Here is a 15889-nt window from a genome sequence, read left to right on the forward strand (position 1 = left end):
TGACACTGATTAAGCATCCCTTTTGAGGGGTGCTGATCAGGTACCTGTAGGCACAGCTGTAAAGCATGCTCCTTTCAGTCTAGTCAGGGCTTTGCTCAGGTATTTTAAAGCTGCATTATTCCTGTCACTCTTGAAGCAGGTCTGCCTAGAGACAGCTGTGCTCTTTGTTTCAGCTCGCAGTAGGCTGCAGTAGGGACAGAAGGAGATAGAGAGGACTTGGGCTGCAGGTGAGACTTAGTCCTGGTTGCCCTGGGAAAGCTCAAAGTAGCGAAGCACCATCATCCTCTATGCTAGAGAGGGATATGCTGACTTGGGAGGTCTAGGAGAAGGAGAGAGAAATTGCCTTCACCATTTAAATGACAGCGACTTCTTTTTCTCAAAGCTTCACAGTCATTAATGATTTGCAACATGAATTACTCATTCTGTTGCCCTGGATTGTTTCACTGAGTTCAAGATTAAACTTGGCATTCTCAGTAGTAAGCTGAATTCAGAGCAGCATTGATTGCTGCCTCAGCAGTGCTGTGATCTGCTTGCAGCGGCCATGGAGACCAAGAACTTAAACAAAGGGAGAAGATGGGCCAGCAGATGCAGCTGAACTGATGCATGTTTACATACAGACTCTGGACAATCTTGGCTGTGATTGTGTACTCCTCAAAACACTCCTAGGATCACTGCTCGGAGGCTCCTTCAATTGCCTCTTCCACTGTGCTTTCAAAAAGAATTTGGCCATTTAAGTTTGGCTTTATCTCAGATGCATCCACAGCATTTCTCGTCATCTGTGAGCAACTGTGCCATCACATGCCACAGAGACACTAGCAGCAGCATACCCTCCTCAGCTCTGGAGCAAGAAACAAGGCCCCTTCACACAGCTTGCACATGTAAGGCCCTAAGGGACCATCAGTCTCCTCCCTGAGCTGGTCTTCAACTCACATCTCTGGGGCTTTGTTTGACCCTCACGAGTCATCCAGTCACTTCCGCTCTCAAACCTGAACTCTGGCTTTGCTTGATCAGCAAAGCTGTTTTTTTTTCTATTTAGAGATATGATTCATAACATCTCATGGCACCACGTATTTTCAAAGTTAATCTGATCAGGCCCAAACTGTGAATCACTCTGTTTTTCAACCGCACTAAATGTACTGCAGATGTGAGACTTCTGTCTCCAAGTTCAACTGGCAGGTCATCACATGCATCCTTATGCAGATGCAGTGGAAAAGCATCCAATTCGTATGTTCAATTCCTTTAAGGAATCTTAACACCAGCACTAGACCTGCAGCTGCATGGGGCTGGCTTATTGTTCAAACTACTGGAGGCAGGGATGAGGATGGCCTCCCCAGCTGCTTCTATAGGATGTGGAGATGGGTATCCCATTCTCTTTGCTTCTGGGACTTTCAGAGATGGCCAGATGTGGCAATAATTGGGAACCTGGCTTTGACTCTAAGTTTGTGGCAGTTCTATAATGTGACTAGCAAGCAAGCAAAGCACTGAAAAATGCTGCATTCTTTCACATCAGTGCAAATCCAGGGGTTTAAGCCAGTTTTGTAGGCATAAAAGGTCTTCTTGATAGGCTTTGCGTGGCCATTCCACAGCACATGGTATGCAGCTGACCAAGTGCCCTTTGGGTTGAGGCAGAGATCAGACGAGGTTGGGATTGATACACAGCTACTAGCAACTGATGTCAGTATTTCTGTTCCTGCTGTTTGTACCTTATCAGCACTAGTGCACAGGGAATCTCCCTCTTCTAGATGTTCATTGTGAGCCCTTTTGGAAAAAAAAAACCAAAACCAAAAAAACCCACATTGTTTTTGTTAAAGGAAATCAAACTTTTTGGGGGAAAAACAACAACAACAACAAAACCGCTTCAGAAGGAGTAAACCTGAGTTAAAACTTTCCTAAGCATGTTACTGAACTCTCTGTAGCATCCTGACTCATTGCCTACTGTCGCAGTATTCTGTTTGCTCAGGGTAGCTTTTGCTTATATATAACGACAGCTGCCTTATTAGGGATTCATCTTGAGATTCTGACACTGCAGAACATACATAGCACCTCGGAGCTGCAGCACCTTGCTTATCTTGCTAATAAGATGCCAAGAGGAGAAACAATGACGCAAGTTCTGGCTTAGTCATGAGATAGGTGCCACCCACACTTGGGTTGCGCACAGCCACAGCACAGGCTGATCTGGTGGTGCCAGAAGGAAAAAAAACCCCTTGAATCAGTGACAGGTGTAGGAAGCAGTGCTTCCCTAGTGAGCATTCAGCAGCATTAGTCTGGGGCTCATCACATAATTTTCTTCCTCTTCTTTTGTCCACATGGCGAGTAGTATTTGGGAGCTTGGATCTCTCCCATTCGTTAAGTAAACCTTGATGAGCCTGGAGGGAAAGGGCAACAATCAAGAGAGAAACGATCCTGTTACTGCCTAACTCCTTTCCAAATGTATAGTTCCTTATAGCACACCAGAGGCTGTTTTGGAAGAATTGCTGTTGTATCCTCATCCTTCAAACATTGTGCACACTGTGTACACTAAAGTAAGTCAATCCTGTCGGGGGCTTTTCGTTCAAATGGCTGTTTTTTCAATTAGAAAGAAAACAAGAAGCATGATTAAATTTCAGATTGCCAGTCTGTTTACAGACATTGGCTTTAAAACGTATTTGTTAAGCACCATCTGCTGTACATTCAGAAAATAGCAACTAAACCTGCTAATCTCTTCCCAGCTTTTAATGAAGTTAAAAACTATTGGAACGTTCTCTATTATCAAATACATTATTTCAGCTGCAGAATGTTCATTCTGCATTTCTATAGTGCTCCAATTACATTAGCTCTGTACCGTTACACACACAACAAAGACTCAAACAGGCACTTGGGGGAGAAGCTGCATTATACAACGCCACGTCCTAGGTCAGGACAGCAAAGGAGACAGGGAAATAATAGCTGTGTTGAGCCTGACTTCCAGATGTATTAAATAAAATGAGATGAATGCAACTGAAGACAAAACATTGCCTTTCAAGGGCAAATTGAGCGTGCCGTGACTGCAGGACAGTGATATAAACAGAAGCTACGCATCAGCTCAAGATCCTAAATGGAGAATATTAGCTTTGCAGTACAGTTTAATTATCAGATCTGTTATTACCAATGCTCTCAGCCGTCGCAGCTCTACTGAACACGAGCTGTAGGTGATGAGGGAAAGCACTCCAATTACCACCCTGAATTGAGTGAAAAGCCTGAAAGGAGTAAATAAACATAGAAAACATTCAAATGAATAACAGCTGCCAGTCATTTCCCTCAGCTTCTGTTAGGCCTTTCATATTTTTTAAAAAGATGATTTTCTTTCTGAGCAAGAAAAAAAAAAATAATGAAAAAGAGTCAGCACAGACTGACCAAACCAATGAAGGAGAATCCTGATGCTTAAAAGTGAAGCTTTGAGTTCTGGCCTGGCCCTTTCCAGGAGGTTCCTTTGTAAAGCTGGGTGTCTTCACTGTGGTTCTCACAACAGATTTGGGGTGCAAGCACTTGCAGCAGCTGGAGCTTGCACCCCAAATCCATAGGACCTATATTGTGCCCCAAGAATAGCACAAGTGCTCAGGAAAAGCCTTTATGTTGAGAGGACAAGGTATTGACTGTTTCTGAGCTTAATTTCACCAACAGCCTGGCGAAGTCTGGCAAGAGAGAAATGAGGGCGAGGAACTGCACTTTGCTTGGGAGAAAAACAGTCACTGCAGCATTCTTGGTGAGGATGCCACATCTAAAATAGCTTTGAAAAATAACACTGAGGAGCCATCACCAATGAGTCCAAGGTTAGAGATATTTGACCATGCAAGTAGTCACCCATCAGGCCTGCTCACCCAGCCTGCGAACTTTAGAGTGTGACACCTCTGCACTGCCTCACATCCCTGTAAAGGAACAAAGACTGGCAAGATGAGCCTGTCCTCCTCGCAGTGAGCACTCCCTGTGCTGAAGAAGCCTGTATTGGGAACTTCACAGAAGTGTACTTAGTATAGACCAAGCAGGGAGTCCCATATCACGCCCCTTTAAGCTGGCATACTGTGTTCAGATTTGGAGTCCTCAGTACAGGAGGGATGTGGAGTGCATCCAGAGAAATGATCTAAGGGATGGATCATTTCTCTCCTATGAGAACAGGCTGAGAGAGCTGGGGCTGTTCAGCCTGGAGAAGAGAAGGCTCCAGGGAGACCTGATAGCAGTCTTTCAGTATCTAAAGGGGGCTGCAGGAAGGAAGGGAACAGACTCTTCAGTAGCATCTGTGGTGGTGGGTCAAGGGGAAATAGTTTTAAATGAGAAGGGGGGAGATGTAGGTTGAATATAAGGAAAATGTCTTTTACAATGAGGGTGGTGAAGCAGAGGAACAGGTAGGTCAGAGAGGTAGTAGATGCCCCATCCCTGAAGACATTCAAGGCCACGTTAGACCAGGCTCTGAACAGCCTGCTTTAGCTGTGGATATCTCTGTTCATTGCAGGGGAGTTGGACTAGGTGACCTTTAAAGGTCCTTTCCAGCTCTAAGGATTCTGTGATTCTATGATTCTATAGCTATGAAGCATGCAGCACTAGTAAACCTATGAATTTAAAGCAAACAAACTCTTACCTTCTGCATTCTCCCTGTCTCGGCCCAGGAGTGTGAAATCCACCAAAAATATCTTCTTCTCACTCAGTCCTGGCCATCTGGGTTTATGAATTATTTGCTCTTTCCAAAGTAAAGCAGGTTCCTCTTTGCAATAACTACTTAGCAGCTGCAAGGTCTGATCTACAGCCCCATGGATGCTTACAGGAGCCTTGCACAAACACAAATCAGTGAATTTCTAAGAAATCCATTTCTCCCAAAGTTTCAGTGGTTTTATAAAGCATTACCATCTCAGTTCCAGAGGTAAATGGCAGTAAAGGAACTGGCCAAGTGGTATCACATAAGCCGGACATCACCAGAAGCCAAAGTATCAGCTCCTATGTCACAGGTATACCTAAAAGCAAAGCCTCCTCTCTCCTCCATCCACCCAGGAAATTACTGAATTTAAGATCAATTCTTGGAGAACACAGCATCAGCCATTGTGTGGAAAATATTGTGTGTTTCTGAGTTAGACTATGTAACTCAGAACAGCTGTTTTCACAGATAGCTATGAAATAATTGAGCCTCATTTTTTATCTAGATAAAGATAATAAATATAAACAAGTAAAGTCTTTAAAGGGAATAAATGAAGTATTTACAAACATCTTCATCACAAACCTGCTTTTACAAAATCACATTAGTACAGTATTCTTGCATAAGCTGTATAGACATGCAAAGACAAGTCATGTCCAAGTTGGAATTTTGGAGTTCTAGAAGATACATTAGACTATGTATTCATTTTAAATTCAACCAGGTATAAACTGAGATGTACTGATAACAGAGGTTTGTTAAAATCTTAGATTTCATAGTTCCATGAATACACCTCAGGATAAATCTCTTAAAAAGTTAGCATGAGTACACAATACAGTTCTAAATATTGCACTGTAAGCATTCTGCAGGGATGCTCTGGACACCTCAAAGCATTCTACCCAAATTGCATATCAAATATCTCATGTAACCAATACAGACATTAACGGCTTCAAACATCTAATATGTGTGATGCACACTGTAATTTTCCCTGCTGCTTCTCTTCCCCTTGGTCATTTGCAGGGTAACAGTGAATTATAATGAACAAGAGGTCAAGAACAAAACCCCCCCAAAAACCAACAGTGTAAAACTCCATTCCAAACTAAAAAAACCCTCATGTCTTTTGGCAGAAATATTATTCTATGAGTTCCTCCAGGGTTATTCTTGATGCACGTCAAGATAAAGAAATTCAGGACTGTACATCAGACATGGGGAGAACCAAACCTCTGCATATTTACACCCCAAACCAGAAACATCCACGTATCTGAGATGGGAGAAACAACTTCCTCCAAACACTACTCACTTATTCCTGTCCATTCAAGACCCAGGGTGCTTTTAGCTGCAGAACTGCAGTAGTACATAAGCACGTCTGGATTTTGATCCCTATTCTGTTGAACCCAGCTGAGTGTTTCTGCAGGTCTTGAAAGCCACTCAGTACTTGTTAACGCAGTCGAATACTTGAAGGAAATGCAAATAAAATAAAATATTTAAAAATCAGTTTTGAAATCCATTTTTTTTTCCCCAACAGTTTCTATATTCACTCTTCCTTTGCCCTTCTTAATGCTATTTACCATAACCTGTGAAAGCAAGTTAGCTGCAACAAATTACTTTTATTTTTTTCCTTCATTTAAAAAGCATAATTGTTTACACTGATTTAGGCAGCAGCTACTTTTATTCTAGCACAGTGCTATGAGAGATTGATACTGAACTACAGTAGCAGCATTTAGAAGCAACTAGAAGTGAAATAACTGGGGGCAGACGCATCAGGATTGTAGTTTACTTCCACGACTATAAAATCTCAAACAGTTTAAAACCTGTATGGCTAGCAGCATTTAATTCACTGAAATCCTTCCTTCCTTCTAGCAATATAAGATAACATAAAACCAACTCCAGTGTGTTCCTTTTCTTTAAACACCCTTTTTCTTTCAAAAAAATAAAAGAGTAAAACTGAGTAAAGGATTAAAATGTAAGAAATGACTGCATTAGCGTCAGAAATCAGTAGAAAAAAAAATTCCCAGATCTTTTGAAGTCTCCAGAAAGCACTGACTTCTGTGATGTTCTGATAGCAGACAGCAGCATGATCATAAAACAGATCTATAGAAATGATAAAGTACAAAATATCGTCCTGAAAGATTCAAGATTTGATGCTGCAGGTGCTGAACTCCTTGGCCCTGACCCAGCAGACCATTTAAGCATGTGGTTAGGAATCAGCATGCATGTTACCCCATTGAAACAAACACAGTTATTCAAACCTGGAGCACACAGTTAAGTGCTTTGAAAGATTGGGTCAATAAAGTACCAACCACTTACTTCCAGAGCATAAGTCTGAATTACTGCTAAGGCCAAGTATTACGTAGCTGTTTGTTACATGGCTTATATACCACTCTCTGAAGCACACACTGAAGCATTTCTTCACCACAAGAAAAAAATGCAGGTCTGTCTGGGCAGGAAATTTCTCCATTCCCATCACTTCACTTACATGTGCAAAACCAAATTACACTGATGCTCAAGTATAAGCATCCCGTGGGGAGCTCATATCACTATCAAAGGCACAGTGGTTATATGATGCTGCCCGCTCCATCCCATGTGCACACACTCCATTACAGCCAACTTCCTCCTGTATGCAAGCCTAGCATAACAGCTCGCAATGAAAAGGGTAAAGTCGTGCTAATGGCAAATGTCACATTTCATAAGAAATACTGCTTGATGCTGAGCAACGCTGCTGCCTGGTGAAAGAGCTGTTATCAAAAAGAAAGCGTGTGCCTCCTTAATACTGAGTAGAATTTGCAACTTGATCTTACAGGTAGGAGCAGGACTGTTTCTAAATGTGCATTTGTAGCTTTTGTTCTGACTGTTGTAGACTGGGGAATAGCTGTGCGCTCACTATAATACGTATCAAGGAGGAAACCAAAACACATTTGTTACGCTCATGGAAGCAAGAGAGCCGTATTCTGCAGATGTTTGCTGCTCTCAGACCAGGAAATAAGATCCCTTTCCTTAACTGAAGTGACTTTTACTACTGTTATTTAGAGGTTGTGAAGTTGGAATAGAAGCCCCTAATTTTATTTTAATTATGCTTTTATATACCTGTCAATATATACCAGCTCTGTTCAGATCTGAACATACGATTCCACTGTGGTTAGTGTTTTGTTCTGTTTTGCTTTGCTTTGTTTTTGCTCAAGGACTACACACCAATTTTGCCTTTGTTGGGCAACAGTTCGGTTCTAACATTGTAGAGTGAAAATATCCACATAGGACAAAAGTGTAAAAATCCTGTTACTGCTTTCTCCTTTCTTACTTGCCTCTGACCTTCTGCCTGATTCTGTCTCACCTTGTTGTACCATCTTCACTCAACTACAGCTGCCTGGCGAGCTGGAGGATCCAGAGTTACCTCCTCACTTTCATTGCAGAACCCTATCCTGCTGTTACAGACTGCATAGTGCTCAGCTGTCACGGTGATGATTGCACTAGAAATACTGATCTGTGCAGCAGCCTTTACAAGAGAGAGAAGGAATTCCGTAATGGCAGCGCAGTTCGGTTTTTGTCCTGAAACGTTGCAGTGTTTCTGCAGATGTTTCTGTACAAAGGCAGAAATCTCTCTCACCACAGGGCTTTCTAATATGGTAAAATCAAGGATAGCCGAGCAAGCACTTGATCAGCGCACCTAACATAAAGTTCCTGTTTTTCAAGAACTGAAACCTCGGAATAATGCTTCCTTCATTGGAACAGCTCTTGAGATCCTGTAACATCTCACTGCTTTGGGCTAAATGCTATTGACTGCACCTCTTTCTCCAACTCATCCATCTGCAAACGCATGGGCTATTGTTCACACATCCCTTATCGCCGATGTTACCTTGTCAACTAGTCATGAACGAGAAATAAATGTAACTCTAAGCAGTCGCTCATCAGTTCAGCTTTTGCAAATGTTGGCTTCTGTCAGGGAGAAGCTAAGCAGTGCCTTTGAACCCTGAGTTCAAACAAAGCAGATTCTGATGAGAATAGCTTATTTCTTTTAGTTTATCTATTTATGTGATGTAAGAATAGGGCCACATCTGGGCAGGATATAGGAATCTTTTCATTTTTTCTCCAAGTGCATACCTAACTCTGCAGAAGAAAGGGATTCTTGGAAGAACCAACAAGGTCTTGGGCTACAATTCAGATTGCTCTGCTTGGCTATGTAAACCTCAATATATATGACAAAAATAGGCACAATTGAAAGTAAATGAGGAGGAAGTAAATGTATTTTACCTCCACAAATGCCAACTGAAAGCTGGCTTTGAAGCAACAGGGATATGGGAGATAAGGGACAACCTGATCCAAAGCAGACCTAGACAGACCAGTAAGATACTTGCTGACATTCCCCTAGTGAGATTTAGCATTTTTCTACCTACAGACTTGAAAAAGGTGCATAAACAAAAATACCTCATTTTTCCCAGTGAAGTACAAAGTATTAAATGACCTGCCGGGGAACACGTAACGGGTTAATGGCAAAGCTACTGATCCAAGTCTTCCCTTGAGTCCATCCACAGTTTCTCAGACTTCCCTTTTGGATCAGGTTTTGGATGGAAGCTCTGCTCCTTCGAATATATTTCACTTATATCGGCAAAAAGTTATATGCATGGATTGACCTAAGCACAAACAAGATCAAACCCATCTGTTTTGTATGGTGAATACACCATATGAATCGTCAGCCTTCTGCTGTTATGAAAAATACATTTTTGCCATAGCATACTAAAATTGGAGTATCAGTAAATTTTGTCAAAAATAAATCTCCACCAACACGCAGGAACTTTCCAGCCCTGGCACACTAGGGATAATATTTCATGAGCCATGAGAGGAGAACGAGAAAGAATGCTGCATAAAGGAGGAAGATAGGCTGTAACCCAAACTTCCTGAGGCTTGTGGCCATCTTACTATTCCTGTTATTGGGGTAGACTTCCAGCTTCTGAACAGTGTGGAAGATGGGCAAACAATAGAGTGAGAGCCCCAGCTGTGACTGACACAGCGTGAGCAGCTCAGTTACATATGTACCCTGAATAGCACTGGGTAACTACCCATAGATAGGGATGGAAAAACTCGTACCAAGCTGAAATGTGGGAGCAGTCTCTGGAAAAGCAGAGCTCCTTTAGCTTATCCAATACAAATGATCTAGGCAGATGATAGCTCTACCATAGCCTCAGCAATTGGAGTTCAGAGGAAAAAGCCCAGCAACGCAGCTCTAGGGCACAGATATCTTAGAAGGAAAAACCAGTTTCTTTTCTTTCCCAGTTTACATCACTAGCAAAAAGCAGGGGGCTGCCCTCAATTAGACAGATGTAGAAAAGCAGTGCTGAGGAATGAGTCCTCATTTTGAGATGACCTATAGATCAGGTTTCAAACCGAAGCATTTAGGATTTCAAAAGTAAAGAGTTCATCCTACAGATAGTCAGCATCACCTCTTCACCTGGCAGCAATTAAGCATTGCTTGAATGCTGTCGGTAGCCTGAGAGAACTGGAGGGCTCTCCCTTCACCTTTCACTCACCTTCATTAGTCAGGAGAAGAAAAGAGGACACCTTTGCATACTTTCATCTATGCAATTCACTGTGCATGTATTTTTGTTTTGGAAACACAGTAAGTAATGAAAATCAATCAGCAATGAAAATCAATCCCAACCTAGAGCTGGGCAAATAACCTTTTTATTGGTTAAGACCTCACATCTCAGCACCTAAAACTCACAGGCTGAAATGTTCTGCAGTACAAACTGATGCTTTAAATTATTTTAATGACTACAATTTTATGCTTGAACTCTACGGACCAATTGCAATTGTTCTACATTTCAGCTCCACTATTCAGTTATCACACGAGCCGCATAAAGCCCTCTGAGTTTCCTGCTCTGACAGGATCTGCACATTTGCAATTCTGCTTTCCAGCACATTTGTGTATGAGCCTTTGAAGCCTCCTCTGCCAGTAAGACTGAATTATTTGATTGTTCCAAGAAAAGAAACACAAAATGGGACATAAAAACAGCAAGCTGATTTTATTCAAATTTGGGTAAACAACCGTGGAATGCTCCTGGCATTATTTGCCCAGCTCTTTTTAACACTATGGTGGTACAGCATTGTGGATAGTGTGATGCCTACCCTACTCGTGCTCACTCAGCATCCTCCTCCAGGATAGGACTGCAGAAAGCTGTATAACTCAAATGCATTGCATCCACTCACTCACTGCAAACTCAGATCCTGCAAAGCTTCCTGGAGGGTGAAATAAAGGAGAAAATTGTTCAAGGCATTACAACATTACAATGTGCAGTTTCGAATGGAATAATGGAAGTAGCTGTGTGGGAGGATATTACTTCATTACAAATTTCAATCAGATGCCTGAAGATTTCTGTCTTCTCTGGAGAACATGCCATCGGGTTCTACAGGAGGCTTTCCAGAGGAAGAAAAATACACCCCCTACTCCCCCTCCCTTCAGACTTGAGAAAGCTGTATGGCTTTTTAAACAGTTTCTAATGAAATCCCATATTATTGCTTCTCCCCCGGGACACTTCAAAAGTCGTGCAAACTTCACAGAGCCCACATGTTCCTAAACCGGTAAAAAAGACCAGTAAGGAAATAAACTGCAGTTCTCCAATTAGTATCTGACATTCTCTACTGGTTTTTTTTGGAAAGGGGAATTTGTCTTTCTTCTTCGCCACGCTGATAAATTAAATTAGTTATTATTATTAGTTATTAAACCCGGTATTATTTCATGTTTTATGGCACACCAAAATCAAACTCTAATTCATAGTGGGATTTGCTTTCTGCATAGTATTTGGGGGAAATATGAAACAAGCCCAGCAGTTTAGAACATGCTAGAGGGGCTGAAACTGTGCGTGAGCGTTTTCTTCGAGCTCCTTATTGTGTATTCACAGCTATTGCCAAGCACAACAACATAAACGGGGTTTTAGGATATGAAATGGGAAGTGGTCAGATTTTCAAAGCAGGCTGCTGGGTGCTGAACACTTTTGAAAATCTGGCCCTTGACTCTTTGGTGCCATTCCAGAAAGAAATCTCTCTCCTCTGGCGCCTGGCCAATCAACGCTGGAAATCCTTTTGCACAGTTATTTCAGTAAGGCGTAAAAAGCCGATCCCTGGCTTTCTCTGCGTGATTAAGCACTGTCACCAATCACTATGCAGCTCTAAGGTATGCATGAAATATTCCCAGATAAATCCTCCATCTCCAGAGAAATGTGTTTCCCGTACAACCGTAAATCCGGGTTCTGTGTTGAAACTAATCCAGTCTGGCAATGCTGCAGCCCTAGAAAAGTTTCCTTGGAAACGACAAACTCTTGCAATGGCAAAGTCATCCAATCTTTCCATGCCACTATGTTATATTAAAAACACCTGGTTTATTTATACAATGACTTACAGATAAGAGTTTTAGAAGTAATAATACATAAACTTTATAGCAAAAAATATACATATAATAATTCATCCTTCTATGATGTATAGAAATGATGTATATCTGTGTGTGTGTACATATATATAAATATATGGGTTGTACTTACGTTTAGGGCACTTGTGTATAGACATGTGTATCTACATACACACAGTATACATTTATATATCTTTGTTGGGGCCACGTGTGTATACATAAACACACACGAATACACACAGGAGCATATTTACACTCTGTAAGTAGAGCTGCACTTTGCAGAACCTGCGCACGAACAGCTGCAGTCCTTTGCTGTCTGTGAGCATCAGGTGGGCCAGTGACAGCCACGTTAGTGTCCATGGAGAGAGAACAAATGTCATCGCTGAGGGCATAGGACTGGCTTGATGCATCTTCCTTTGTGAAGAACTAGATTTGCTGGACAGTGGCATCCTGCAACGCAGGGCTTGTTGCATGGGCCAATCTCATTCCAGTTATCGCATGTTTTGACACATCCTGGGCCACAGGTGTCATAAACTGCACCGTGTTTACACTGGGTTGCTGAAAGGCAGTCAAAAGAAACAAAAAGATGCACATTACACAAAGTCATACAAGGAACATTGTGTATTTAATTGCTTACTTTCTATTGAAGGCATCTAAAAGAACATTTTGGTATTACGATCACGTAGAGGAAAAGTTTTCTTAAACGGATTCCACTGCATGAAATGCAATGTGACATAACACAGCAGATGTAAAGACAGTAAACTTCCCAGTGGAAAAGGCATCAGGTTCCTAACAGTCTTGAAATATTTGAGAATTTTAACACCAGCAGTAGTTTATAGAAGTTTGGCAAGGTTTCTGTCTAGAAGCAGAAGTGTTTTCTATTTAATGCTTAACATTGTTTACATATTTGTTATATGTAATACCTTTTATCAAGGATTCCTGAAATATTTACATGGCTAGACAGTTAGCAGTTCCAGTCTTACAGGAAGAAAAGACAGTCATTCACCACAACAGACTTTCTAAGATTATACTTTCAGTATTGCATATTGCAGCATATCAGAACGATGCAGTTAATTCAGCAGTTCCATATATATATATCAGTGATTTCCATCCTTCATGCTGTTTTACCAAGGGATCACTGAGAATGAAGAGTCTCATACTTAATGATTCCAGTATCTCTTCATTGATTTATGCAGTTGACAGTTCAATGGATTTCCAACATAAAAAGCCCACTGAGGTTTCAGCTAAAAGCACTCTAAGCCCACCAGATCAATATTTAAACTCTTAACATTTTATATCCTGCCTTTTTAGTATGGAGAATAATGCACGGCTCAATAGTGAATAAAAGCCTGTTATTCTTTCTAACAGCTGTGCTGATGGCAAAAACAAGTACTGAAAAAATAGTTTATAGATGGTAACAGGCTCTCAAGCATCCAGAACCATCTCTCCCTATTTACAGAGAGATGGTTACTTCAGAAAGATTTCTTCAATTTTGAGAGAGGTGCAGGTTTTGTTAAAGAACAGTTCTGTTATGGACCAAAAATGTGTGGAATAGCCTTAGAGTGTCACTACAGCACTGATATTATTCACAAAGAGAAAATATGCAGGAAAAAAAAATACAAAACCTGATTAAAATACTGAAGTCTTAAAGAGTGTAGCAGGAAGGATGGTGGAAGTCTTAGTGCTAAGGCATCATTAGTTTAAGGGTTCTTCTTCATCAGTAACAAAGTGATCTTCAAAACAGTGCAAGTTTTACTTCTTACACATCTTACAGCATTTATACCCATGCGAAAAGGAGAACTGAAAAAGGAAGGAATTCTGAGAAGAACGCATACAACATTTTCAGGACAGCTGTTAAGCAGCGCATAGACAAAAAACAGATAGTACAGCAGGCAATAATCCTGGAATTACAGCAAATTAAAGAGCTGAATATTAGACAGATATAAGGTAGATCTTAGAAAATAAAGTTTCCTAGCTGTAAGTACATGAAAACTCTGGAGCAAACTACTCAAGAACTCTAAGAGACACTTCTTATTGAACATCAATCTAGAATAAGATGGGAAAATCATCTTTTAGCAGTGTTTGAGATAAGCTTATTCTGCTTGGGGATATATATCTTTTGGGGACGTTTTTTCTAGCTACACATTTCTGTCTTGCTCTTCATAACTTCTGTGTGCACTGAAGAAGAGAATAAGCAAAATTAAAAAATTAAAATGAAATTTAAACTAAAGGGGAAATTTAGAAGGTTGGAAAGGCATGTAAGCAGTAATTGAGCACACACTAAAATGCTAGATTCACTGCAAATTGCATTTCCATAGCGTGTTAAGAAAAGAGATTAAATTTCTAGTGGGGTGGAAACAAAAATGCAAAGAACTTCCAGAAGCTTCACAAACATATCTGTCAGTGCATTTTGTAAATGCATTAATTGTGTAGAAAAGTAGACCGAGATGTTCAAAGCACAACGTGAGTTAATTTAAAGGGCCTGTGATCTTAAGTTTTTAGGCTGTACACAACCCACAGAGCTTTACAGTAGTAGCAGCCAGCCCATTTGTTCCACCTGAGCTATGCTTGGTGCCTTAGCCAGGAAGTTTGACGAAAACTGGCTCAATATTTCTTTTCCACTTGCTCCTCTCTGCTCCAAAGTGAAGAGTATATATGACAGGCTGCTGTCAGCAGCTGTGGTGCCCCTAAGTACTCCCCATCTCTACTACACGTGGATAGAGGCCTTCTTGCATTGCAGATGCCTCCTTCTGCTTGAGATGCCATGTAGAAGATAGAATGGCTTTATTCTCTGCTGTAGTCACTTCATAATGGTGTTATTAGCTTACTGTCAAGGGAAAAATCAGAAGGGTACAATGGCTGCTGTTTAAGTTCCCTGCATGGTTTTCATTGTTGAGTGCTTTGGTTGTTAACGTGTGGTGCGACTGATCTAGAACATTCCACTTCATCAACAGTTTAAAAACTAAAAATAAAGGCATTCTGCAATAGGATTCCCAGGGACTGTTGAAATTTCCACAGAAATTTCTGAGCTACGATTTTTGCAGCTTCTTCTGTCGATGTTGTACAATTTGAGCTTTCAAGGTGTTTCAGAGGACATTCGATTTAGATATCCATCATGGTGCCTGAAGTTCACCAACAGGTCTGGGTGCTAAACTTGTGATACACGTGTGCTGATCTTTCCAATTTTCGGTGCTTAAGAAGTTTTCACTGAAAAGTCAGAACAGCCTTTCTCCCTCTGATACACACAGAATAGAATCATTAAAGAAAAGCAAATTGTAGCAGGCAAAAAGAGTGACTGGCCAGAAAATTCAATAGCGGAAAGAAAGAAGGAGACCCAGGAGAGAAGAGTCAAAATCAGATAAAGCCTCATCCTCCTCTATCACATAGGGATGAAAGCAGAAAATCATTCAGTTTTATGAGGCTGTTGGAGCATTTTAGAGTATCAGTGCTTCCATGTGCACTTAGCATTCTCTTATAGTTCCTGTGTGCTTATTCTGTGTAGTCATGCCCATGCTAAACAGCAATTGGCATTGCCTTTACCAAGAAAGCCTCAAAAGGCCAGCAAGCTTTGCACTCAAATATTTTGCCAAAGCCTTAGAGGGAGGATACGCTGTTGAACTGACAGAGGAGGAAGAGCATGTAGGAAATTCAGCCTCCTGAGCATCCTGTTTGGCTGACTGTCCAGACAACACAAGCTTTCTAAAGATTACAAAATAAGCTAAGTGTACAGCAGTCAATGTATAGGAACTGGCAACCACACAAGAACTGGTTTTATAACACACAATAGAGTAATTAAAACCTTACTTTACTAATAACTATACTCAATTTCCATCAGAACACAGCTCTTCCAGGTATCCCAC

General features: G+C 41.1%; 1 protein-coding gene across 2 annotated transcripts in view; it reads right to left on the reverse strand.

The window, feature by feature from the left end:
- Positions 1–11983: 11983 nt before the first annotated feature.
- The window catches only part of BMPER (BMP binding endothelial regulator), a 143965-nt gene continuing 140059 nt past the window's right edge, over positions 11984–15889 (reverse strand). For both annotated transcript variants that reach the window (XM_052692653.1, XM_052692651.1), the window contains exon 15: positions 11984–12587. In XM_052692653.1, coding sequence (XP_052548613.1) covers positions 12406–12587 — 182 coding nt within the window. In that variant the 3' untranslated portion in view covers positions 11984–12405. The remainder of the gene's footprint in view (positions 12588–15889) is intronic.

The sequence above is a fragment of the Tympanuchus pallidicinctus genome, unplaced genomic scaffold (assembly GCF_026119805.1).
Source record: "Tympanuchus pallidicinctus isolate F22 unplaced genomic scaffold, pur_lepc_1.0 scaffold3, whole genome shotgun sequence".
Taxonomy (NCBI): domain Eukaryota; kingdom Metazoa; phylum Chordata; class Aves; order Galliformes; family Phasianidae; genus Tympanuchus; species Tympanuchus pallidicinctus.